The sequence below is a fragment of the Passer domesticus genome, chromosome 3 (genome assembly GCF_036417665.1).
Source record: "Passer domesticus isolate bPasDom1 chromosome 3, bPasDom1.hap1, whole genome shotgun sequence".
In the NCBI taxonomy this organism is placed as follows: Eukaryota; Metazoa; Chordata; class Aves; order Passeriformes; family Passeridae; genus Passer; species Passer domesticus.
Window position 1 is genome coordinate 98,023,734 of NC_087476.1, and position 27,659 is coordinate 98,051,392.

The 27,659-nt window shown below is 34.6% G+C and overlaps 1 protein-coding gene across 4 annotated transcripts in view; it reads right to left on the bottom strand.

Moving 5' to 3' along the window:
• The window catches only part of DNAH8 (dynein axonemal heavy chain 8), a 115,550-nt gene that overhangs the window by 69,749 nt on the left and 18,142 nt on the right, over positions 1-27,659 (bottom strand). For 2 of the 4 annotated variants that reach the window (XM_064414558.1, XM_064414557.1), the window contains exons 16-34: positions 25,488-25,607; positions 24,633-24,768; positions 23,743-23,930; positions 22,733-22,813; positions 21,824-21,940; positions 19,245-19,364; positions 18,339-18,468; positions 17,197-17,312; positions 16,159-16,265; positions 15,163-15,223; positions 13,462-13,657; positions 11,641-11,831; positions 9,839-9,965; positions 6,620-6,855; positions 4,573-4,677; positions 3,524-3,637; positions 2,913-2,975; positions 1,889-1,989; positions 846-983 (exon numbers count right to left, since the gene is read on the bottom strand). In XM_064414558.1, the coding sequence (XP_064270628.1) occupies positions 846-983; positions 1,889-1,989; positions 2,913-2,975; positions 3,524-3,637; positions 4,573-4,677; positions 6,620-6,855; positions 9,839-9,965; positions 11,641-11,831; positions 13,462-13,657; positions 15,163-15,223; positions 16,159-16,265; positions 17,197-17,312; positions 18,339-18,468; positions 19,245-19,364; positions 21,824-21,940; positions 22,733-22,813; positions 23,743-23,930; positions 24,633-24,768; positions 25,488-25,607 (2,447 nt within the window). The remainder of the gene's footprint in view (positions 1-845; positions 984-1,888; positions 1,990-2,912; positions 2,976-3,523; positions 3,638-4,572; positions 4,678-6,619; positions 6,856-9,838; positions 9,966-11,640; positions 11,832-13,461; positions 13,658-15,162; positions 15,224-16,158; positions 16,266-17,196; positions 17,313-18,338; positions 18,469-19,244; positions 19,365-21,823; positions 21,941-22,732; positions 22,814-23,742; positions 23,931-24,632; positions 24,769-25,487; positions 25,608-27,659) is intronic. The other 2 variants (XM_064414560.1, XM_064414559.1) reach the window with 2 other exon arrangements.

The following is a 27,659-nucleotide window of genomic DNA, read 5'->3' on the forward strand; positions in this document are numbered from 1 at the left end:
ATATAGTATTTACTGCAATTCAACAAACATGGTATTTACTAACATACCAATTTGGAGACAGACATGAAAATGAGATAAACATGACTGCCTCCTCCATTTTTGGTTAATAGTTCTGAAACCATTCACTAATGAAAACTACATATTTCTAGTGTGGAATAAAGCCTGAGAACAGTTAAATAAATATCTACCTCTTCGACCACACTTTTAAAGAGCCAACACACCAAGAACCTACCACAGGAATACCCTACTGCACACAGTAAAGTATATCATTATAAGGAAAAACAATAAATCTTTGGTTTTGCATCCATGAACACTTATTTCTCTAGCTCCCACTGATATGATTTCATATTCCCAGTAATCAGGAACAATACAGCAGCATGTGTGTGGCTTAGAGCTATGTCAGTGCTGGGTGGTTGTCAGTATGTTCGTGTTGGCTAGCTCCCCGCTCGATGTCAAGCTGGATGTTCAACACCTGCCTGCCTTTCTCTGAGGGAGAAAGAATTTTGTGCCCGTTATTCTTGGATGCAAAACTTCAAATTAAAGGGCTAATCATCCCAGTTGAAGAACTTGACTTTTACAAATAAAATTTCAGTCCTCCTAATCTTTCGGCTGATTCAGCTAATGAGATCGGCACTTCGACAGATCGTATGCCCCTCAGTTATCAAAGCTGCAGGAAATAACTGCTTAACTAGAAGTATGGTGTTAATTAATTCCTTCTTGAATAATCTTACTGTTTACAACAAACCTTATTCACGGAGGTTTTGATACATATATAAATGGCTTTGCTGAACTCACCTAAATCTTAATGCACTTAACATCTGTTACTATTCATACGTTAAACATACCTGGTTTGATAATCCATAAGTTCATTAGTGATTTTTTCAATATCTATCTCTGTCCAAAGTATGTCATAGTAACCATCAATAGTGCTTATTACAGTATCATATAATCCATACAATTTCTGAAGCAAGCTTAACTCCTTCCTGGAAAAAAAGAAGCAATTATGCCAATAATTTCAATCCGTCTCTGGATACCTCACAGTATTTAAATATATGATATATGAAAAAATAATAGAAAAAATAGAGGTAGAAAATTAGAGTATGTTTTTTAATGTAGAAAAGAATACTTCATCAAAAAGAATCCACAAAAAAAGGCAGATAGTTGGTGCTAAGGACCTAACATCCACTCTAAACATATTTGAAGGAAGCTTTGCTTTTGCCTAGTTCTCCAAAACCTCCGTTAGTCCAAAAGAAACATAGGTCATCTGCCCTGAGCTGGCTCTGCAGTGCAAAGCAGAGCATGGCAGGTGGGAACAAACTGTCAATTTACTTAGATGCACTCTCTGAATCTGAACTAAAACCATGCTCTAAAACCAGACAGAAACAGTGAGATCCTCCTCTAGTGTTAATCATCATCAAACTATTGAAATCGCTGGAGCAAAAACTTTAGAATCTGATCATAATTTGTACAGCTGCTCAAAAAATTCAGACTTCCATAAAAGCTGTGGTAACATTTTTCTTATATCACAATAAAATGATCTTTCCTTACATTTTCTTCTTCACTTTCTATCATATCTTAATACATAAATATATTTTTTATTTCTATTTAAGTCTAGAACAGGGCATATTGCTGCATTATGTAGTATTTATACACAGTAAAATAATCTGGTATCATTCTGTTACAATAATAAATAATTTTTGCAAAATCATCAAATTCAACATTAACAAATTAGAATACACAAATTCATTAGAACTGTAAAAAAATATTTATTTATTTATTCAAGGCAATGGAAAACTTGCATATTGTAATATTTCCGCCTTTGGTGCAAGCCTAAGACTTTCTAACATACTTAATAGCATCCTCAAGGCAATGATATTTCCACAGTTACCTGACTTTATGCAAAATGTCATACTCTGTGACAGGCAATCCAAACAACCGTTCACCAGATGAGTACGTGATATACTTTCTCCACAGCTCATCAAAGTTAGCCTGATTAAGTTGTGTTTCATACAGATCAAATGAAAATACAAGTTTATTAGTTTTAACTTAAAATTATCTAAAATAAAACCATTGAACTGTTTCAAACTTCTATTAAGTCTATTAGAAGTATATACAAAATATCTGAAAATATTTTTGATCTAAACAAATATACAGCTTGAAGAAAAACACCAGAGTGCTAAAAAACACAATTACTTTTAAAGTCTAACTGCTGTCCAAAAAAATATGATCACGACAGAAAAATGGAAAGAAGAATGATTTTCACAACTAGTATCCAAAAGTACAGGGCATTCTCTTGGAAAAATAAGAAACACAGCAAATTTAACCAGAATCATTCAATTTTCAGTACATATTAGATGCATTAGAAGTGTTAAGTACCTTCTGTTAGTCACTCAGTTCTTTTCACAGACTCAAAATTTACTTTATACAATCTATACAATATTTTAGACTGACAAAAGTACTGTTCAAAATACTATAACTTGCAGAAAAAAGAAGGATTAAAACTAGAGAAAATACTGCTCCTGGACCTATGAATTAAGATTCATAACAAATAAATAACAAGTTGAAAGACAGCTATCTAATGAAAAATGTGATCTTTAAAAGATTACAAAATTGGCTCATGACAATTTTGTAACTTGGCTTATTTTCAGCCATTACCAGGGTGTCATAATTGACTCTTCCCTATTTTACTGCTTCTATTACTTCAAATTGACAATTTCTCCTCACAAAATATGAAGAGTGAAGAAAGGTTACAGATCAATCAATCAAATCTTCCACATTAAGGAAAACATTGTGTGAGAGAAACTATAGGTAACATAATAAGTAACATCCAAATTATAATTTGGTAAACTTGTTATGATAAGCAATAGCAGATTTAATTAATTAGTTGCAAATTCAACAGTTTACTTTCTTACCTGAAAGAGCTGCAGCCTCTTACTGGCTTCCTGAGGAGGAATGCTTGGAACCATAGGCCCTTCCTATCAGATAAATAATTAACAAAAATGGAATATTAATTCTCAAAGTGACTGAAGGCCACTGTATATTTACAGACCATTACAGAATACATATTTTTATTAGTCAAATTCCAATCAAATAATGTAGCTTGGTAATTCAATACTTATAGGGGTAAATCTAAGAAAATGTAACTTTTATGGAATTGAAAATCCCTTACCTTAATTAAACTTAATAAGATTAGACTCTAACTTTTCATACTCCCTTATTTTGCTGAAAATAACAAAACTAGGACAGTGGTCCTTTTTATTGCTGATGTGTGGCAAAGATGCCACAACATGTACTACAGTTTTTAAATTAATTTATAATTTATAATCACAATTTCATTAAAAGATGTATTATCAGTGCTTCTTTTCTTTCTTTTTTTGTAGAGTTGTGTGTATTTCTTCATACTGAAAAGTTTGGCCTACAATGATGACTGCATAGCAACCATGGCATCCAACATCAGTAGCTGAGCAGAATAAAATTCTGACACCCAAATCCGGCAAACCAAAATAGTACTAAATTCATTTACCGTTTCATACGCTGTTTCAAAGTATGACACATCCTCCCGAAAAACTGCAACTGCTTCTAGCAACTCACTCTTAAACTTGGGTTGAACTTCAACCAACTCATCTTGAACTACAATCTGAAATGGAAAAGATTAAAAACAAAGTTATTTCTGTAAGAATCAGTAACAGATATTGTGTTAGATATAAATCAAAATTATTAATAAAATACCTCAATTTTTTGAACAGAAGTTGATTATTTGAAGCTAAATACATTTTTTCCCCTTTATGGCGCAATATTAAATTTTTGAGAGGAAAGGTGAGTGATAAACCAAACCACCTCAACGAAAACCATAACAAAATCTTTCACTGGCCTTTAAAAGAATGTGTTTCATTACAAGGGGGTGGTGGAACAAGATCCTATTCTCTTTCTTTCCTCCCTCCAAAAAACCTCACACCCCAATTAAAAGAGTCATCTTCCTCACACAGGGCTCAGCCTTCTCTTTAACAAATTTCTTTTTCTTTGATCAAAATTTTGAGAGAAATAACCAAGAGCTGCAGAAAAATGTAAAATGTACTCTTGAGTCCTTTCCTGAAAGATTAATCTGTGGAAGAGGATGTAACTTAATCGATTCAACAAAATATCTACATATTTCCATCTAAACACCTTCATTACATAAAATACTCAATAAATAAAGAGTTTTTGAGGAATAAGACTGTCCTAAATGGTAAAGGTGAATGTATAATCTCTGCTTAGGCGTAAGGGCACTGGCAGAGTATGCAATTCTTAGAAAATGTAACTTAATAAACTCCCTGATCAGACAAGAATGACAAAAAACTAGAAATTAAGGAGAGCAGAACAGCATTTTATTGCAGGTTTTATACATATGTCTAAAAGCTAAAATATCAAAGTTATCTATAAAAATAAAATTAGAAAATGAACCTACTAACAGTAGATTAAGACACTACTGCACAACTGATGTCAAGAGTGAGAAGTCAGAGAGGATGGAAAATTAGTCTCACACTCTCATTACGACCTCCACAAATGGAAAATAACTTAATTTTATGTACTTACAGCTTGGGCTTTTAACTTATTATAAGTATATCTCATTGAATCAACACCATCTGATTCCTCTTTTGTAATTTCCATATTAAATGCATTTAAAATGGCATAGGCTTCCTAGATGAAAAAAAAAAAAATTAGGAATATATTATAAGTTCATTTGAGGAATCATAGATCAAGTTTGTAAAAAACATTTCACAGAAAATCTCTTCTTATATTTTAGGCATAACTGGTTTGGTTTGATTTTTTTCTAATAAGGATGAGGAATGAAGAACTAGACAACAGTAAAAAATATTTCTTCAAAGATGGCTTGGATGAAATACTAGAAAAACATATACAAAACCATAGATCTAATATCAGAAAATATAAAACTTTATCATGTCTATCATATTTTATTCCACTTATCTACATTCCACCTGAATGCAGATTTTGATTAATTTTCCCTAACTCATGAATAACTGTGCATGTTAAGTTACACATCTATAAATATTTTGCCATATCATCTATAAAACCTTTTTTGCTAAGTTTGCCAAACTGTCAAATATATGGACATGTATCTGTAATGGAATGAACCTTTCTTATTTTTTGTTCTCATCTGCAATTTATTTGCTTACCTTCTGCTTTATGATCCTCCTCTTACACAAACTGCATTATTTAAAAATAAGTTAATTTTCATATTTTATTCATCATTTGCCAGACCCACTCCATTATGCCCATGTCTGTCTTGTAATGGGAAGCCCAGCACTGGACACAGCACTCCAGATAAATCTCATATCTCAGAACAGAGGGAATCATGTCCCTCAACCTGCTGGCAATACAGCCTGTAAAAGGCCCAGGAGACCCTTAAACCCCTTTGTTGCAAGGGCACTTTTCTGGCTTATGTTCACTTTGCTGTACTTTCAAAAAGGAACTTAGTTCTTTTACTGCAAAGCGGATTTTTACCCAGCCTGCACTGGTGTCTAGGGTTATTCATCTCCTCAAGAAAAAGGATCTAAGTGTGACTTGTTAACATGACTAGCCCTACTGACATTGACAGAACCCATTACATTAATCTAGAAGGGAAATAAATGTTCACAAGATATGAGAAATGTAAGTAGTTTGGGAAAGATTATTATCTTAGATATACACCTTAAAATGGCAGAAGCACAATAATAATAATAACAAACAACAAAATATTAATACTTAATCTTTTTAATACCTTTTATTTATTTACAAAGTTTGCATTATTTCCTACACATGTAAAACCTAGCAAGTAAACAGTGCTGAACTCAGTTCCTCTTGTTTGCTTTATTTAACAGCTATGAGTATGATTATCATATCCTGAAGACAGACTAACATTAAGTAGATGTGAATATTACTTTAAATGTTTAAATTATTGTTCATGTTCTTCTATTTGGTGTAAGGCTAAGACTTTCTAACATACTTCATACACTCTTAAGAAGGCAGCTGTATTTCCACAGTTTACCTCTACATAATTTAATTAATTATTTGTTCTATTAAGCTGACTGTTTCAGAGAGTGATAGTAAATACCAAATACTTAAAATGAGCTCACTTTAGCTCCTTTCAGCTTCTTTCTTATAGAAAAAACTAAGAGAATGTTGCCAGTTTTTGACAGCATACTGTGATGTGTGGTTTCATGAATATTCTCTGGCTATATTTCAAGGGGTTAGATGATCAAGATGTTTCTTTAAACACACAGAAAAAGTAAGAGGATTAAGGCTAATGAAAAGCAAAAGGGAGCATAGTGTTCCCTTGTCTTGTGTTCTCATCTTCTTATTTCTGCATGTTGTCTCCTAGATTGTTTCTATATTATAATTTCAGACAGAATTTTTTTCTGTTTTGTATCAATACAGAATCTATTAAATTATCTGATTCATAATTTATAATATAAAAAACAAAAAATAATATTTTGTTTCCCATCTTCAACCTAGTTTCTTCAAGACAGTGAACTTGTTGTTAGAGTTCAAAGTTTATCTTATCCTGTGGCATTATTAGATATATTATTATTAATAATAACAATAATATTTTTACAGTAAAACAAATTGAAAGTCATCTTACTTCAATAGGTCCCATAGAGATGTCTATATCTGATCTCCTTTCCTGAATGGTAGCTAAAGCTTCCATTGCTAATCTGACATCATCTAAGTCAATCAGAGGCCGAGCCAATTTGTTTAGGTAATCATTCATGAATGACATGATGTCTAGCAATTTTGCTTTATATTCCTCATTTAAGTAACGACAGAGGACCATCTTCCAGGAATTGGCTTCAGTTCCTAAAGCTTTTTTCAGTGGTTCTGGTTTTAAAAAACAATTAAAAAAATTACTTAATTCATATCTTCATTTTTTTCTTTAAAAAGCCCACATCACCACATACGGTTCTTTATCAGCAATTAGAAAACAGCAGACAAGGAATTTCATTACAGCATTTTAAAAGTTTCAAAACAATTTCAACTATAATTAAATATATTTCTATTGGGTTTTGTGTATTATCGTATCTGTAAAACATATTGGTAGGCTTACCTACTGGAGCACATAGAGAAGATTAATAAATAAAAAATATCTACTTATTAATGTGGATTTTCAGAGAATAGCTTTGACATACATTAACCAAATATATTAAGATCAGTGATATTTAAATGCTTTCTACCCATTGAGGAAATGGCATCTTGGGATTTCAAAACTGAGACTTGGAATAGTTCACAGCTAAAACTGTAAGGTGATACATCATGTTATATGCACTTAATATATAATCACAAACCAACACTGAAGAGACACGAGAGTCAAGAATTCAAATTTATTTTCAGAAAAAAATAGGATATTATTAGGCAGCATTTTGTACTCTGGTAAAAGAAAGCAAAATATACTAACAGCATAAAACAATTCTGCTCAAAAAATAATTTTGCAGCAGATATAGATTCTCCTTTAATAATGTGACTATTAACATTAAAGAAATGATTTGTGAAGAAGCCCAGGGATAAGTCAAGAAAATTACCACACCCTTAAAGAAGTTAAAATCTGTAAATCACAAGAAATCAGTTCCCAAACCTAAACTGAGTCCAAGAAACTACCAGATAATAAAATACATTTAATATCTTTGTTCTGTAACCTAGAGGACTTGGGTCCCTTTGATGCAGTGGTCACGCATGACCATTAACAAAATCTATATTCTTTTGGAAACACTCTTTCTTCCTACTCTTCCTACACAATAATAGATAAGAGTTTTCCAGAGTGGTCTCATTAAGAAGAAACTACATCCAGAAAAGGGATAAGAATGTGCAGTCAGCAGTCTGACATTTTTGCTTGTTCACTGAAAGAAATGGGGTTAACACACAACCAAGATACTGAAGTGAACTCCAGTTTTCAAAGCAAACATCTTCTTCTTCTCTGATGTGCAAGAAAGACAAATTTTACAGATTATTTCTTCATCTAATCAAACTAATCTGTCAGAAGAAGAGGGTGGCTCATGAGACATGCAGTCACACTGGTATTTGCAGCAGGACACATTTTCTACTTGTCACTAGGTACCAACCATATACTTGGTCAAGAGAAGATGTGTTAGCCTTGTAATAACCTGTGAGGTGAAAGGGATAAGTGCCATTGGAATCCTTAGTACAATCAGCTGTGGCACAAATGCCATAGAATAAACAGCTTAATTCAGAACATAATGTTCTGAGAGCTAGAGATCTGAACATGGGGATGACTAAGTAGCATGTCTTCTCCTGAAACAAACACTGAAAGGGAACAACACATTAATGCTGTTAAGTGCTAGTCTTTCACCAGTACCAAAGAAGGTGCTTTATGCTTCCAATGCTTTTTATAATCATTGGCTGATGTGATGCCAAACAGGAGTACCAAGGATTATCAAATCAGTGTCAATACACATTCATTAACTCTTTGGAAAGCCTCCATAACAATTTCACAGTCATAACAAAACTTAGTGTCCACATTTACAAGTGGAGAAGGCAAGGGAAATGGAGGATTTTTTAATCACAGATTTCTTAGAAGAATCTGAGTGAGCTCTGGCTGACAGTTGGTGAGGTCTCTTCAGTGATGTCTATTCATACTGAAGTATGTCTAGATATACTTCAAAAATATATTCATATTTACAAGAATAAACCTGTATCTCATAGCATCCTTCTGGACAAAGCACACAGCTGGATAAACACATCATGTGATGGGTGAGCAGCTGGCTTATAGGCTGGACACAAAGGGTTGTACTGAATGAGGTGACATTAGACTGGGGACCTGGCAACAGTGGGGTTCCACAAGGCTCTATTTTAGACTGCAGGCTCCTTCATAAATGACTAAGGAAGGAATACTAAGGAATTTCACAGACTAGGTGGAGCTGTTGACTCTCTTGAAGTCAGAGAGGCCCTGCAGAGAGATCTCAAGAAATGAGAGGGCTGGGCAATCACCAACCATGTGTAGTTCAACAAGGGAAAGTGTCAGATTCTGCAGCTGGAATGGGGAAAGCCTGGATGTAGGGACAGACTGGGAAATGAGATGCTGAAAAGCAGTGGCACAGAAAGGAACCTGGGGCTCCTGGTTGAGAGCAAGCTGAAGATGAGTCAGCAGTGCCCCAGGAGCCAGGAGGGCCAAGCATGTCCTGTGAGCATCAGGCACAGCATCACCAGCCAGGCAAGGGTGGGCATTATCTAGCTCAGCTGTGCACTGGGGCAGCCTCACCTTGAGCCCTGTGAGCAGTTTTGGCCACCACAAAATAGGAAAGGTACTAAACTGCTAGAGAGCATCCAAAGGAGGTCAATGAAGATGATAAAGGGCATTGAGGGGAAGCCGTAAGAGGAGCAGCCAAGGTCACTTGGTCTGTTCAGCTTGGAGGAGACTGAGAGGAGATCCCATTGCAGTTACACCTTCCTTGTGAGGGGAAGAGGAGAGGCAGGCACTGATCTCTTCTCTGTGTACCCAGTGACAGGACCCAAGGGAATGGCCTGGTGTTGTGTCAGAGGAGGTTTAGGTTGATATTAGATTTAGGTTTAAAGAGGTTTAGGCTAGATATTAGGAAAAGGATCTGCACACAGAGGATAGTTGGGCTGGAACTGGCGCCCCAGGGAAGTGGTCACAGCACCAGCCTGACAGAGTTCAAGAAGGATTTGGACAGTGCTCTCCAGCACATGGTATCATTCCTGGGGATGGTCCTGTGCAGGGTCAGGACTCTAATGATCTTTGTGGGTCCCTTTCAATTATACATCTTCTGTGATTGTGTGACTATTTTACTCATTATCTTACTGTACATACTAAGATAAGTAAATGTCATACCTGTATGCAATTCAATTGGACCAAGAAGAATAACAGGTTTTAAACTGTTCATCTCTTGCTCAAACGTATAGTAGTGAACTATTTCTTCTTTAATTTCAGACAGGGAGGGACCAGTAGCAAAAAATTCCTGTGTGTAGTTTAAAATGTCAATCAACCAATGTCCATTTCCATAATTTTGGTAAAACACATTGTAACTGTAATTCAGTAATTACTGAAAATGTGTACCATTATTATACTTGGTTTTAGCCTTGTATAGCCCTGCTAACATCATAAAATGAATGTTTAAAAGTTCTCTGTCACTAACACTCAATCTTGTTGGGAAATTCCAATTCAACAGAGAAACAGGTAACCAAGACATATTAAGGACCTACTTGTTTTATGAAAACAGAGATCAAATACATGCCCATACTTAGAGAAAGACACCTCATAAGCCAAATTATGTGAGAAACAATCACAATAAAACATATTTTCTAAGTAATTCCCTGAGCAGAACTCAAGGGTAGAAACATTTTGTGATTCTGAAAAGCTGCAATTCATCAATGCTATTTAAGACCTGTATTGATTATGCTTACACTGCATGGGCAAGTAATAAATGCTGAAAGCTTTATCGATAACCACTTCTACTCTTCTGTCCAAGAGTACCCAGACAGGCAGTGGAAGGGTTAGCATAGTGGAAAAGGAAGAATGTAGAAATTAAACACATGTGCATAAAACTTAACTGCCTTATTATTGAAGGTTTCACTGTAGCAGTAGCCCATTCCTTGGTAGTAACTAGATCAAGCGAGTAACATTAATTACATTAGACTTAAGATTTTAATTAGACTAACAGGAAATTTTCAGCCCTGCTTATGAATTGGTTGGGTTTTAACCCACATAAACTCACCTTGAATTCTACCATTTCATGGTCACTGCAGCATAAAACTGCCCTTGAGCTTCACCTTCTCCACCCCAAGCTCCTCCTTGTGGGTGAGAACAAGGTAGAGTATGGCACCTCTTCCCATTGGCTCTTCTATTACTTGGTCAAAGAAGTATCATCAACACATTCCAGGAACCTCCTGGATTGCTTATGCCCTACTGTGTTGTTCCTCCAGCAGCTATCAAAGTGGCTGAAGTCCCCCATGAGGATCATGAGGTTTGTGAGTGCAAGGCTGCTCCTGTCTGTCTACAGAAAGTCTCATCTGCTCGGACCTCCTGCTCAGGCAGCCTGTAGCAGATCTCCACTATAACGTCACCTGTCCTTGCCCTCCTTTTGATCCCAACCTGGTATTCCCTGCGTAACCTTCCTAAAGAGCCTGTGTCCCTCCATTCCAACACTCCACTCATGGGTGCCATCCCACCATACCCCTGTGATACCAGTGGCCTTGCAGGTGTGTGCATATCTCCAACTCCTCTTCTTAATTCCCTCTGCTACCTGTGTTTGCATAGAGACATGCCTCATATCAAACTGGGTTGGTTTTTTGTGGCCAAAAATCCAGAGTTACACAAACAAAATAAAGCAATTACCAGGTTTTCAGTATCTAGAATGGCACAGAAGCACAAAAAGGCAAACCAAAACACAAAACATTTATTTTACACAGAAGTAAAATGCTATTACTTCTCCTGTAAGAACGAGGAGGAACAAGGAACCTGCTAATCTGTATTAGCAGATACAGTACCATTCCTACAGAAAGATAAAAGAAGAATTTCAGCTGTAAATGTGTTTTCTACAACTTTTTTTTTCCTTGAGTTTTTACAGTGTTTTCTGATTTCAAAAGATAGGATTAATGAATAATAGACCTGTAAGTGATAATCATTAAACTGACCTGAAATTTGGTATCTTTATCTTCTGTCCACAACACCTTATATTTATCAAACTCTTGCAGAACTTCACTAACTCCTTCTTTTAGAGAATTCCCAGCAGAAGAGAGAATCACAATTATTTTAGCAATAGCTTCATTTTCTGCAACACCCGAGTAAAAATTTTTTATCTTTCTGACAACATCATCACCTCCTTCTGTAAAATAAAATTACATATAAATCAATGAATTGTTGACAATCTGATTAGAATTCTCTTCTAAACCTATGCATACCAAATTGAGCAATGATGCTTTTCAGTAAGGCTGAGTATCCTTCTCCAAAGATTTGTCACACTGCTTAATGTGAAGTACCAGCTATTAGCTTATGCCAGGCATTATACAGCTAGAGCAAATTCAGTCTAAAATGAAGTTTCTCTAATGGAAAGAAAATAGTCTTCTTCATTCACAAAATTCATTTTCGCAATGAATGAAATTAATGAATGAAATGAAATTTCATTTAATTTGACTTTAATGTAATTGTAAGCAGAACATCAAAGGCCTCATAAACATTCCACATGATGTAATTATGTTTTTAAATTCTTCAAATTAAAGTTTTAAAATTGTATATACTGCTTAAAGCAGTGTAATCTTCTTGAAGTCTTTGATTAATTGCTGAAAAACTCAGGGTCAATATAGAAACTGATATTCTTCAGATCTGATGAGTTACTTCTGTCATAACAATCCCTGAGCATTCTGAAGCAGATTTCAGTGAACAAAGAAGAAAAATCCACCCTACCCACAGCATATATTGTTCAATGAGGGGATTTTGAGGCAGCTCCAAGTTCTCTTTTACTCTCAAGGCCTTTTCTGGGGTCTGCTTACTGGAAACAGTCTCAGATTCATCCGTCCTTACCAGAGTACTCCATAATCTCATTGCTACAATATTAACATATGCCCCCAGGTGTTCCTGGTGTCTAGTTAAAGGTAATGAAAATAGTCATTTGCTGATGCTGTATTTTGACACAGCAGAGGAAAAGACTCTTAAGTGTCTGACAAGGATTGGCTCCTGCCACCCTGCTTGAAGCCCATTAAAAGAGGTGAGAATCATAAAAGACACATCAGGAGAAGAATAAAGTAACACCTCTGGACTGTCATGAAGAAAAACTTTCCAAGATGTTACAGATTTTTTGAAGGAATGATAACAAAGATATAACTGGATTGCATATCAGTGGGTCAAACAGCTTAGAAAAACCGACAGTAAAAACATATTTAGGTTTTTATGGTGGCTTGGAAAATGTATGAAGAAACACTTGGAAATAATATTAAGAAGTAAAGTGTTTGACTAAAATGGACGTAGGTGTGTCTCCAGTCAAACATTTTTCATTCACATGTAAAAACATTTGAGGTGTTTTTAATCCAATCTAGGAATACATCCAGCAATTTAAATTTTCCTGAAATCTGGCTCTTGCTGTATCTCAATATTTCAATGAGTTTTAGTATAAAATCATGGTTTACAGTTTCAGCTATATTATTATGGCTACATTCCACAATGAGGAGGTAAAAAGATTGATCAACAGTTTACTTTGCCTTAAGTAAAATACTCAGAATCTAGGAATTTTTCAGTTTTTTGCTTAGTGTTTTTCAGAGTTGTAATACTTACTGAAAAGCTATTTATGAAAAATATAGCAAATTAAATCAAAATAAACCCACCAAAATTAATGTAAAATAATCCACAGTAGGCTTCTCTGACAAAAAGTGAGTTTATTCACAAATATTTAAATATGGCATAGTTATTAAAGTAAAAAGTAAAATGAAAAGTAAAACAAAACCTAAACAAACCACACTTACTTTCCCCTTTTTTGGCTTTTTTCCCTTGTGATCCAAAGCCTGCAGAAGCTGCTTGCTGTGTGCTTGCTTCTGTTTTTAAAATAGACTTTTGCAAATGCCTCTGTCCCCACTGAGCAACTCCTCGATTTACTTCCAGTGTTAAATTAATCATGCGATTGATGGCATGCTGTATGTCATCTAAACTGGGAACTATTACCTATTTAAAACAGTTGAAAAATTGTTTAAATAAATGCAACTAATTGTCATTTTTGAGACCTCAGTTTTACTCCACCCATAGTGAATTGCAGAGTTTACCCCAGAAGAGAAGCTGGAAAATACAACTTTAGCAGGTTGTCTGGCTCAGAATTGCTTCTAAAGAGATGAAACAACTGTGGTGAGCTACCATCTAATTATGCACTCACACTGTGGGTGAAAAGGCAACCAAGTATACAAGCAGATAGATTTATTGGCTTTTTTTACAGCTATTAAAAAATACTCCTACAACATTTTAAGCACCATTTTTTTAATAACTTTTATATAATGTGTGGGAATACATTACAAACCTTGTAATTTACACTCTAGAATAACAAAGCATTAGAAATCGCATGCTATGGTGCAACCACCACTTCCCACCCTTCTTGGGCCTTATGTTTGATCAGCCACATACATAAAAGCAAGGTTCTTGCAAACTCTTATTAGAGTTTAGCACTAGCAAAGTGGTATTTTCCCCAGAATTACTTGATCACTGCCCTGGATCAGCCAAGCATTTGAGGACTGGAAAGAGAGATGTACCTACTTTGTAGTGGGTGGAGCTTGGTACTTTATGCTTCTACAAGTATCAATGAGGTAAATGTTCTACTCTCTGACCGAACTTACATATCATGTGTACACACACACACAGTGTGAATATATAACAGAATGGTGATGTGAACACTAGTTCAATGTCAAAGGAATATCATCTAAGAGCAGAACCTTTTTTTCATTGTAATTGCAATATAAACCCATCAATCCTTATAACACATCGAGAAAATTTGTAACCTGCTCTCATAAAATAAAAAATACATATTGCTGACAAATAGTTATCTTACTCTGCAAGAGAAAACGAACTAATGCTTTACTTCTTTGCAATTGAGCTGCCTTTTTTTTTCCTCTACATAGAAATCCACAACTCCTTTTTCAGGTTTTGAATCTTCTAGTTTTGTTCAGTGTTCCTCATTCTGGTCATCTAACTTCCCATTTGGGTGACTAAAGCCAAACTGAGCAAAGATAATGGTCATTATTGAAATTCAACAAAAGTATTTAGATTACACAAGTAAGAGAAGAATAAGAATAAGAATAAGAATAAGAATAAGAATAAGAATAAGAATAAGAATAAGAATAAGAATAAGAATAAGAATAAGAATGAAGCAAGATGTAGAACCTATTCCAGTAATGGAACTAGTACACGTGAGAACTGTTATCATTCCACAAAGAGCACGGATGAATGGATTGCAATGTAATTGCTAAACCACAGAAGGTTAAAAAGCAAGGTTCTGCAAGCACTACTGAGACAAATGCCAGAGCACTGGGAATGAAAGCAGATTTCATCAGTGCTCTCAGCACACCGAATGATATGAGCAGATGCTGGTTCAGTGGAAGTGTGCCCACACCCTGCACTTGGACAAATACAGAGATAACTGTAAGACAATGTATCTTACCTTATCTATATAAAATAAAACTTACCAGATTGGGAATATCAAGGTGTACTTCTGCTTTTAGAAAAGGAGTGACATCCTGAGATTTGCTGTAAAATTATTTTAACACATATCATAAACACTTTACCACAAAACCTCCTCAGTTTATCTGAGAAATATAATTTTGAGCTACATTTTCTAGACCAAAGCCACATAGAGAATTTTGAAATTATGTACTATTTCCAAAACTTACAGAAGTTTCTTGTTTAAAGGATAAAGAAAATAGCTAGAGCTCCACCATTCTGACAAAGGCTAGCTTGGATCCAGCCATTGCTTTCAGAATTTTTTATCCAGAATATTTTCTGATTCTGGATTTTAAACTCTCAGGTTCAGAATGATGGAACTCTGCCAGTGCTTTGAATCGGGCATAAGAAGGTCTCATTGATCATTAAATGCAGCAACCTATCAAGAGCAAAAGTTGTCCCACTACATTTTAGGTAAGTATTCAACAGAATGGAAAAAAAAGTTTCAAAGATGACAAGCTAGTGCAAAATTATAAAAACATTATATTAACTCACCCAAAACTGAAATTAAAACCTAAAAACATGGAGCAAAGTAAAATTTGAAATGCTGTCCTGTATTAACCAAATAAGGCAGGATTCAATAATATGATACAGTACACAAATATGAAGGAAACAACCAAAAAATTCCTATTGACTTTGATAAGGATTTCAATACATTTTTTATGAAAAATGTCCTTAGGGGGAAAAAAAAAAAAGCAATTCAGACTTTAACAAACCTTAATGACAAAACATCATAAACTTCACTTGCTTGAAATAAATTCTCTTAATAGAATTCTAAGTAGGCTTTTCAATATATTATACCGAAACAATTCTGTCTCTGAACTGTATGCCTGTTCGAACAGAGAAGAATCTGTAGAAATCATACTGAATATAGGAGAGTGATTTTGTATGGATCTTGCCATTATCACGAAGAATTCATAAAGAGTGCATACTACTGAGAGAATCCTTCATTTGCAGCTTACATTGGAACACTCATTCTTCTTTTAATACGATCCAAAGACAGTCGGGTTGCTTTCTGGAGACTGATTAGCAGCCGGCGACTGAAATAGGCAAGTAAGTCTTTACAGTTCTGTAATAAATAAACCGTACATTATTTAGCATCATGTTCACATGGGAACCTGAAAATTATTGCCAAAACATTGTAAGTCAAACATAATAGATTTTGTCAGAAGGAATTTATGCTGTAAGCTACATGAAAAACACAAAGTGAGAAGCTGGGGGGTTGTAAGTACCTAAGTAAGTAAAAGCTGCATGGAAAAGAGAATATAGTATGTGAAGAAACAACTTGTCTTATTCAGATACAGAATACTGACATCTGTTTGAAATATGCTCCTTCAGAAAAGCTTTGCATACTAAAAAAAAAACAAACAGAAAACCAAGCCACAAAACTAAACCATGAATTATTCAAGAATATTGGTGCACATGTACCCATTCATGAATGAGACAAATACAGTAAAATGCAACTGGATTAAGAATATTAAAACATGATAACATGAAATGATCACTATCTGTAAAAACTGCAACATTGTAGCATTATTGTATTTGTACTTCCAAGTTGGATAGTCCTTATTCTTTACTTCTACTTTCATTCTCTGCTGAACATGAAGAAAATGCATTCTTCATAGGAAAAGTACAAAGCCAATCTTTGTTGATGAAGTTGGAAGAGGATAGAAAGGATGAAAGATCCTGTCTACCCAAGAAGGAAAGTCAGTGTTATGGCTCAGGCACATTATTGTCTCCAATTTTTACACTTACCACTCATGTCGAGAATTTGTTTAATAAAGGTGATAATTGGAATAACATGCAATATACTTGTGAAAGCTAAAATCCATCTTAAATGCACCTTTCAGGTAAGCTATCTCATCATTTGTACAGCACATTTGATACTGTCCATATGATTGTCTTTCTGTAACACAGATATGCAGCTACCAAAACTCAAGATCCTGTTTACTAATCCAATTGGTCTAAAAATTATTTCCTTATTTTCCTATATAATTTACCTTTTTAAACTCTTCTTCTTTATCACTGCTCTTGCTATCTTCACTTTGAGATCCTTCGGCAGGAGTTTTTTCTTTCTCCTTTTCTTTACCTTCAAATGCTATACGTTTTTCTTTTCCTGTAAATTTAAAAAATAGAAAGTTATTATTATATAAATATTCTGCTTGAAGGCATGCTGTCCCCTCATTAGAGGCAAACCAATATTGACTTTTATTTAGTAATACCTGAATCACCAAAAATTGGTTTTATTTCATGACACTTTCCACACCAGGAATGTGGTTTAGAGTCCAGCCTATAAGCCTTAGCTTAGCAAACACTAATGATCTGTTACTAAAGATCGATAGGCAGACATTAATATATCAGTGAAAATGACCAAAAAATCAAAACAAGCATAAACAATTTAACAAAGGACAGAGAATTACTTTTGTGTCATCTTTTTCTGCTTGCATCCTATTGAACCACCTGTAGTACTGACCCTGCCTATGCCTCTATAGCTGGAGAAACCTGAACCCAGAAGGAAAAAATCCCATGAAAGAAAATAACTTCATTAGTGATTAAGCCTCAAAATAAATTTTTCCTTAAAACATTTTTTCCTCCGAATATAAACTATTTCTCTTGCAACAATATGTGATCTTCTAAAATCTTTGTAAGACACTCCAAAGAAGTGGGAACCAGTCATTCAAGTGCCAGCCTTTGACTATACTAATTTAAACTGACCAGCCAGAAAAGCACATTATTCTACTGCTGCAGGAAAGTTTAAAAGAGAGGGACAGTACCAAATAGCTGACAGAGCTGAGAAGAGAGGAACAGTGGATCTTACAGATGGGGAGATGTGACATGGGAGAGTTATGATGAGCGACTGATAGAAATGGAACTTGAATGTTCTTCCTCTAGAGCAAATACTTTGCTGATCTAAACAGAAGGACAGCTTTTAACTCTAGAAACCCCACCACAACTGAGTTATCTCTGTACTTCACAAACTAGTGGTTTAATTTAGCAGTGGTTAAAGAAGGCAGAGCTGTGACACAGATGAAATTGTAGTGGGAGGAAAATTTGTTTGGCAAATTACCTAAAACAGATCAGTTTTGAGAAAAACTAGCTAAAGCCTACAAAACTTTTTATTTAAATAAGCAACATTAACTACCTGGTACTTCTGAGGGCTTAACAGATGGAAATTCATAATTCTTTTCAAATAGATCTATGAGATCTTGAACAGCATCTTCAATGTGCATGCTTTTGATGTTCAATAACTCAGAACATTCTTTAGTATAATCCTGTTAAATAAAAATATCAATGCATTGTCTTAGTTATCACTGTTATTATCTTATTACTGTTTCTCTTCATTGAGATTCAAAACATTTTTCTGAATATTGTATTAATCAGACCAAAACCATTACAATGAAACATATATATTTATTAAAATATACTTTTATATTTATAAAAAGTTCTGCTACATTATCACTATATTTTTCATGCCTAAAAAACCCCAGTTTTTAAAATGTAATAGTACTTTTAGGTGCTTAAAAAAATCCTGAATATTGAAGAGAGGTCACGCTCTGAATCTGAAATTACCCAAACACTGTTCCAATTGTCCTTAATAATTTTATTTACTTGCACTGATTTGATAATTAGTTTAGTTTAATTTGATAATTAGTTGAAATTAATTTGATAAGTATTTTGTAATAAGAAAACTTTCAGATTCTCAAATATACTTGTTGTAAAGTACTTTTTGCCTTCTCTTTAAGAACAACAATTTGGAAAAAATAGGGAAGAAGAAGGGCTATATATCTCTGAAGTCCTTCATACACAAAAATCTCACCAAAGTACAAAGCACATAAATAAGATTATCTATGACATACTACAGCTTAAGTATCTTAAATACCAAAGAACCAATATATCTTCATATAAAATATTTTACCCAAAATAATTTAATTGCAAATAAAGTTCTGTATTTCCACGTAGAGAATTTTTTAGTTTCATTTTCATTTACTTAGGCATTTTTTCTAACATGCCCTAAAATTCAAGTTGAAAGATGCAAAGTGGCACACACCTCATTGTCAGCCAACAGATCCTCTATTTTGATAGCACCATCTACTGGTAAGCTAACTAAAGAAGTTTTTGATATTTCTTTTAATATTGAACCAATCCGCACATCACTTGTAACAGTTACCTAAAAAGAGAAAACCACATTAATACTATACACTTATATTTAAAGCATAATGTATTTCATTTTAGAGTGCTCTAACAGGTAAAAACTGTATTGCAGAAAAATAAATGCAAGAATGTTACAGAATAGAAAATTCTCCAAGTGAATAATAACAAGAGTTAACTTAAGGGTTATTTACAATTACTAGACTCCCAAAGAATCCTGGCTGGTTTAACTGCAGTTTTAGGGAGACAGGCAGTAACAAAAAGTCAGACTCTAGATCATTCCTGTCATGAAAGGTACACTGCTTCTAGATTAAATAAAAGTAGAAGAACAAGCTACATCAATATAATTGGATACTTGTTCATGATCTTACTGACCATAAGTCTAGCAGCAAGGCAAGTGGGGGGTTTACTATAAGTTGCTTATGGGCTAATCTTCAGTCCTTCTCCTTCTTTTAGTCAACACAGTTTTATGCTGGGTTTTTAATTCTAAACTGAAGCATTATTAGTATACAGTCAACCACATTGAATTGTTTTTCACCATGGCAGAATCCAAGTAAAAATTACTTCTGTCCATATTTTAATCTTTTGTCTGAAGTAGTCTGCATCTGTGATATTCCATCTTGTTTTTCACAATATACCTCATGCTTCCATTTCACATCATTTTTTTTCCTGTTTGACAATAATACCCCATTCACAAAAATCAAAAGCCTAACCAAGGTTAATTTTTTAAAATTAATATGGGAGGGAGAAGTAAAAAAAAAAGCATACAACCTAATTTTACATAAAAACATGGTTATTTTAGATATACTCAGGCTTACAAAGCTGTTCATTTCTGACAAAGAAATATTTTTCCTGCTTTGGGTTTCAGTGGCAAACAGAGCATTGCTCATAATTATGATCTTCTGCCATGCATAAAAAGAACTAGATACACTGACCAGTGACTAACAATCTCCTACCAAAGGAGACACAATTTACAATATTCATAGAAAAGATAATAGTCACACAGTTTAACCATCAAACCAGAAGGGCAATCTGACTGTCAAGCTAAAGTCTTGAGAAAAAACCAAGCCAATACTAGTCCTCAAGCATGTTAAATCATAGAATCATAGTTCTATGTCTTCAAAGAAGACTTCAAGGATCATCTGGTCCAACTTTTCTTGGCAAAAGCACAGCCTAGACGAGACAGCCCAGCACATTGTCCAGCAACTCTCAAAATTGTCCAACACTGGGGTTTCAGTGGGAGATTATTTCAGTGGCTGACTGTTCTCACTGCAAAAATATTTCCTCTTGTGTCAAATTGGTAACTCTCCACAAGTAACTTATACCCGTTACCCCCCATATTTTCCAAGTAAATAATTGTAAAAAGGGAGTCTCCACCTTCTTTGCAGCCAATCTTCAAATATTACACCACGATGATAAGGTCTCCCCTAAGCCTTCTTTAATCAAGGTTGAAAAAAAACATTTCTCTCAACTTTTAGTCATTTTTTCAGGCTTCCCAGTCCTTTGACCATCATTGTGGCCCTTCCCTGAACCCTCTCCAAATGTATTCTGTATAGCAGCGACCAAAACTGAATACAGTTCCAGGTTTGGCCTCGCCAGCACCGAGCAGAGGAGGATGGTCATTTGTCATCACTGCTTATTTATACAACCCAACATCCTACCGACTTTCTTCACTGGAGCAGCACACTGTTCACTCACACTGAACTAGTTATCCACAAGGATGCCCAGATGAGGTAGATCTCAGCCTATGCCGCACTCCTGGATGATGTTTGCCCAGGTGCAAGACCTTACATTTGTCCTTGTTGAATTTTGTAAGTCCTTGCTAGCCCACTCTTCATGCTTATTTATTCAGGTCTTCCTGTCCGGTGGCTCTCTACTTTCCCATTTAGCTTGGTGTCATCAGCAAACTTTGTCAGGGTACACTTGATCCCATCATCCAGATTACTTATGTAGATATTAAATATGGAATCAAATGAATTCAGAAATTATGTGATGAATACCAAGAGATAAAAAAGAGCACAGAGCAGCATGCAGAGAACTGTGAGGAAAAAACATTATCTCCTTCATTATTTTATGGGCTGCACAAAGAGGGCACAATTTCACAACATGCCTGCTATGGATAGAGTTAATGCTCCAAAGTTCTCCACTCAACAGTTTTTACATAGAAGTATCTTTTATGCAGCTGCAGTCATGGACAAACACTCAAAGACAGGCATTGACTCTAAAAATCAGACTGAAAGCCGCAGAATCTGAAGACAAGAAGTGAAGACAGAAGGAAAAATCAAATATATGATGGCAATAATAGGAGAGAATCATTGAGTGTATCCCTACTCCAAGAAAAGGAATCTCTTTTAAAAAGCAATAAATTTGTATGTATAGTACAAAAATAAGCACATTATGTTTGAATATGAAAAATAGCATCCTAGAAATAATTTCTGCAAGGTATTGGTTTTATTTATATAGTGAGCAAATGCTTACCCTTCTCAAAAGCTGTCTATATACATGCAGAACTTGATCAGCTTCTTGAAAGAAAGTTTCCAGTGTCACAGATGACCAAGTCAACATGGTAAGTCCTTGCCTCAACACACCTTCCATCTAAGAATAAAGATACAATTTAATAAATTTAAAAAAACCACAAAAACAAACAAAAAAAACCCACAAGAGAAAACAATTAAAACAAGTTCTATTATTATATTCACAACCCTGCTTATAAATCAGAGTGGTGTGCAAGAGAGGTTACAAGTTTCCAACAAAAAAGGTCAAAGAAATTTATGCAATAGAAATTAAGGGGAGGGTAGTGCATACTACAGCCTCAGATTTTTAGTTTCTCACACTTCTGTCCAACTTTGTAGTTATACAAACTTACACATACTCTGCAACTTTTTGGTGTGACTACTTACAACCAAAATGGGGAGGGTTACTTAAAACATTCATATACATACACTTGTAAATGTCTGACAAAACAAAATGGCTTGTGGGACAGACATTCTGTGTCTCCAATAAAACTGTACTTTTAGTGTAGCATAAAACATCACAGTGTAGCATTCTACACCACTGAAGAGACTCAATTTACAAAGTTAATAATTCCCTCTGAGCAAATTTCCATGTTAAAGCCAGAGATTTGTGGAGATAGATAGACCTCAAAGACCATATTTTTTGTTCTATTTGTCTTCTATCTCATAGGCACTAAGATTATTTGAGTGTAAAGCACATAATTTGAGAACTGTATGAAGGATCCAAACAACAAATTTTTAGTCTTAAAGGTCTCACTAAAATCCATTGAGCTCACAACATGCAGATCTATCTAAATATTTCAAAATTACAAATTATTATAAAGTTATTTTAAGATCTTATGAGGTATACTGAAGTTCATGCAGCAATACTAACCTTTTGTATTTTTGGTGTCATCAGATTTACAAACACATTTCGTGTTCCTTTACACAAATCTTCATAAGATTGGACAACATCCTGTTGATTATTAGAAAGGGTTGTATCAAGCAGAATATTTAAAACAGTTCTTTACTCAAGAAAACAATCTGTCATACAATCAAATAATCAAAAAAAAAGATATTGAAAGCTGCACAATGCTGTATTTGAAAACAAATGTAGAATTTTACACAGACATTACATACCTATGAACAGCATTTTTGGGATGTAATGAATTTGTATCATGGTGTAGAAGGAGGAATGAAAGCCACCTTTGTGTAACACTTCCTTAAGGCACAAAGCCAGAAGAAGAATGAACTTTCTAGAACTAAAGACAGCTTGATCTTTAGTGACCATAGCTTGCAATACCCTCTTAATATTGAGTATCATATTTTTTAGATGCTTAAGTCAGGTCTGAACTCAGTTTTAAAATATCCTCTTCTCTTATGCAATAAGCACACACACACAGAGAAGAGTCTTTTATGATGCCCAAGATACAGGCTCCCCAAGATACAGGCTCTTGAAATAACTCCATAGTGGAGACTACAATAGGTATAACAAATGTAACTTCTGTTGCAGATAACCTGCAAAATTCTTCACATTTCTCTGGCTCACCATATATTCCAAACCAGACTAACTTCAATATTTCTTCTCAACAACTCTAAACTTCCGCATTTTACTGATTTTCAGACTGTGAAAACTATTTGTATAGCTTAAATTATTTAAGTATACTTAGTGTGCCATTGGGTATATGAAGTACATATTCTTATATTTAAGTATCTACCAGCCCACATAGGACTTAGCAAGGGGTTTTCAAATGAGATTTTCTATATCCATCTGTGCATTCTGCAAACTTGCCTTAAACTACCTCTTACCCAACTTTAATCTTTAGCTATAGAAAAAAATCCATGTTTAAACACAATTCCATTTAAATTTTTTTAAACAGCAATCACGATACTTTTCAAGTTTACCTCTAACTGCAACTTGTTTGACTTCAATTTATCTTCCATTATTGCTAGTTTGACTGCTTGCTCTGGTACTTCCAGACCCAACTTTAACATACATTTTGTCTCTCGCACAATCTCTAGAATTTGGGGATCAAAATTAACTAGGAACTTCTCAGTTGTAGGATGACGTACAAGTATCGTGGATTGTAAGACTGTAAAGACATTCTAGTATCAGTATTTAAGACAAGCAATTGTTTAAATTCGATAAATTATTATGAAGTCCATATTTCTAATGTTACAATATAGTGATTAAGTATGTAGAGTTACTTGTGAAATAGCTTCATGTTATTTTCAGTTAAAGAAAATACACAACTTCCATCATATTAACTTTCTGCCTTTCTCTTCATAAACTAAACAAGCCTCAGATCCAGTATTATTTGTGTCATAATTTTTCTCAGCCCAAGTTAAAAAAATCATGAAATTAGTTCTCTAAGTACCAGGAAACACAATGCCTGACTATCAAACATTTCTAGGCATTTGGTAATATTTGTCCTTAGAGGTACTGGGGCAACACAAATTTATGAATTATTATATTGGAAAAAAAACCCAGAAATAATTATTAAATAGTACACATAGAGAATTTAAATACCACAGTTATCTGTGTCTTAAATTTTCGTCACTAATGTTTAGCAGTTATCTGTCAAACAGTGTACCAAATGTGCAATCCTCTGTATCAACGCCAAGTATCAAGGTCAGTAAAGCACTGAGATTGTATTACTAAGTCTGATAATTGGATCATGCTTTACTTGCACATTTTAAGGGTAGATGAGGCCTAAAAAATATTCTGATTTGATTTATGTTAACTTACTATTGAACAGCAATTTAAAGAAGCAAGTACATATTTAATTACTTACGGTATTGTATTTGTGACATTTCCTTCATCCACGCATTATGATAGACTACCTCGAACTCCACCAATACATATGCAAGTTTGTTGTATGACTGAACAACTGCTTTACCTTCTGGACTTGCCAAGATATCTGAATGTTTCTGTTAAAACACAGTACATTGAAACTAAAACTATATCCAAAACCACCCGTACCACTTGGGTTTTCCTCAATTTAACTATTGTCTATACATAGTGTAGGCTAATACTATGAATTATACTGACAGAGTTCTTAAAAACTGTATCAAATATTTATGATTCAAATTTACAGGACAATAAAGTCAGTAAGAACTTGTAAGGAATAAATACTAAATATTTAACATCAGTAAGAGCAATTACTTTAATATACTGTCATAAATACCTACAATTCACAGTGAAATGGATACTCAGTTCTACTCAAAATTGAATAACTGAAAATTTATTTTAAAAGTTTCCTTTTTTAATCAGTGATGAAATTTATGTCTGTTTTCCTTGGAACAGATTTAGATTATTATTATTATTCCCATCTAAGGGAAACAGGAAAGTGAAAACCTCTCTCACAAAGAAGTTAACTTGGCATGAGACCCTAGATACTTTGTAGGAGAATCACTCAAATTTTAAGGATTCTTCAAGGTTATTTTCAACTGAAATAGCCTTGTAGATCCAAGATGTAGTGTTGGAATAGAACAGACTAGACTAACTGCAGAGCAGTATAAACATATAAAGAAAAATTTTGCTTAGCATACAACAAATGTTGCAATCATAGCCAGAAATTTTATGATCACTCTACTGAAGACAGTTCACTGTTACACATAACACCTAATTTTTCAGCACATCAACTTACATGGAAATAGCTGATTGGATCATTTACCCTTCTGAATAGCTGTCTCACCCACAGTATCTTTCCTGCAATAGGTGGCATGTTTCGAGCTAGAGGAGGGTCATCTTTCTGGGTTTGGTATAGCTACAGCAAGAACAATATCATTAAACACATGTATTAAAAAACTCTATTGAAATGCTAAAGAGTTTTCTATTGTAGAAGAATTTCATCCTCCTCCCACATAGATTAAATCTGCATGGAGTCACACAACAGCTCATGGAGAGAAAAATGTATTTTTTCCCTGACTTGGTACCCTTCAAAGATGCACACATATCAACGCTGGTACATCTGCAGTCTCCATCATTTCATGCTGTTTCTCAGCTCTGCTGTTTCTCTGTGTGTTTATTACAGAGTCCTGAGTACACTAAAAGGCACTGTGAACCCTGGGGCGGAGCAGCCAGCATTCAGGATCAAGTCTGACACCTGACTTGGAAGCCATCTGCTGTGAAAGCAAGCTGTTTAAGGAAGTGGTATCAGGAGACCAGTCCCACCCCTGTGGGACTTTTCCTCCTTCGCTTGGAACTGGCCTTAGAAGAGGCCCAAGCTAGATTGTTAACTGAGAGCTTTCTCCTGAATAGAAACATCAACACTGTTCTTCAGACACACATATCTGACTATTAGATAACATTACAGGATTTGGACTTAATTATTCTTGTGGGTCCCTTCCAAATCAGGATAATTTAGCATTCTATGACATGCATTTTTCTACTAACTTCGAACCAAAATGCATGTAGATACTCCTGGACACACAGTCCATACTTTTATCTGTGTCCAAGATGAAAACAATGTCCCCTGCTCAGTGAATGGCTGCATTAAAACAAAACAAAACAAAAAGGCTTAAATTTATACTGTACAAAATTTGCAATGACAAAGTATTCAGTCACTTTAGAACCAGCATTTCAGTTGGAGCAACTTTTTATTAGAAATAACTTGCTTGTCAAAGATAAAAGGCAATTTAGTAATATTGAATAAATAGTTAAAACTAGTCAGCAGAATCAAGACGTGTTCTTTGACAGAAAAAAGGAGTATTTGGAGACACCCAACTTTAGGCATGTGAACTCAGGCTGTGATGACACAACTCCTCAATAACTAGAATGTCTTGGCCCAAACTTGTCTCCGGTGGCCCCAACCAAAGAAATCCAAGTAGCTTCACAATGACCTTGAGAGGAACTGACCTGGATGAAACCCTCTCAGTAAATGTACTTATTATTTTCTTGCCTGGGAAAACACAGATAAGGGTGGGATACATGATTTTTTTTTTTAAGCAAGCAGTGCTGCTAAGAATCTGTTCATCTAGTTAAACCCGTAATTAGGGGTCCAGGGATTGTTATATACAGTGTGTAGGTAGGGAAAGGACACTGTAAAGAATGGTTCAGAGCAGCTTTGCTAGGCTATAGTTTTAAGTCACTGTGTGAAGGAAAAATTTTCTAATAACTGCAGAGTTTATAGATATTGGCTCCTTGTGCAAACTTCTATCATTGATCTTACAAAATGTAAACATCTCAAAAAACCCTTTTCAACAATCTGATTTTCCAGATTCCATTTATATTCATAGAAGAAAAATGGTCATTTGGAGGGAATTATTTAAATCTTCAGGACACTATATAAAATTGATCAGATTAACTCACTCTAGAGTAATTCTTTCTTTCTTTCTTTTGTAGAAAGGGAATTTGGACATCTAATTCTGATGCAGATGTTTATTTTACGGACAAAGTAATAGTTTACATTCAAGTGATATGAGCAGTTGCCAGAACTTAATTCTCATTTATACCTCAGTCAGGGTGCACTACAAAAACCATGAAAAATTACTTCATAATGAACTTAAATGCAATTTGCCAATATTTACATGTATTTTATGCTGCCACAGCAATTGACAGTAACTACTTATAAATGCAAATCAACTGCAGAACCTCATTTAATAAAAAAATCCGAAAGGTACAAGCAAGCAATGTACACAGCCAGTAAAGAACATGCTTCTTTAAATTTAATTTATGAAGGAATAATAGAAAATATTTTGGTCTATAAAGTAAAATTGTGATGAAAAATTTGCCTTCAAGAGCAGTTGTGCATATTGTGCTGCCCACCCACTAAGGCCTGTTTTTTGTAACAGGAAAACAGAAGTAGGATAAATTGAGA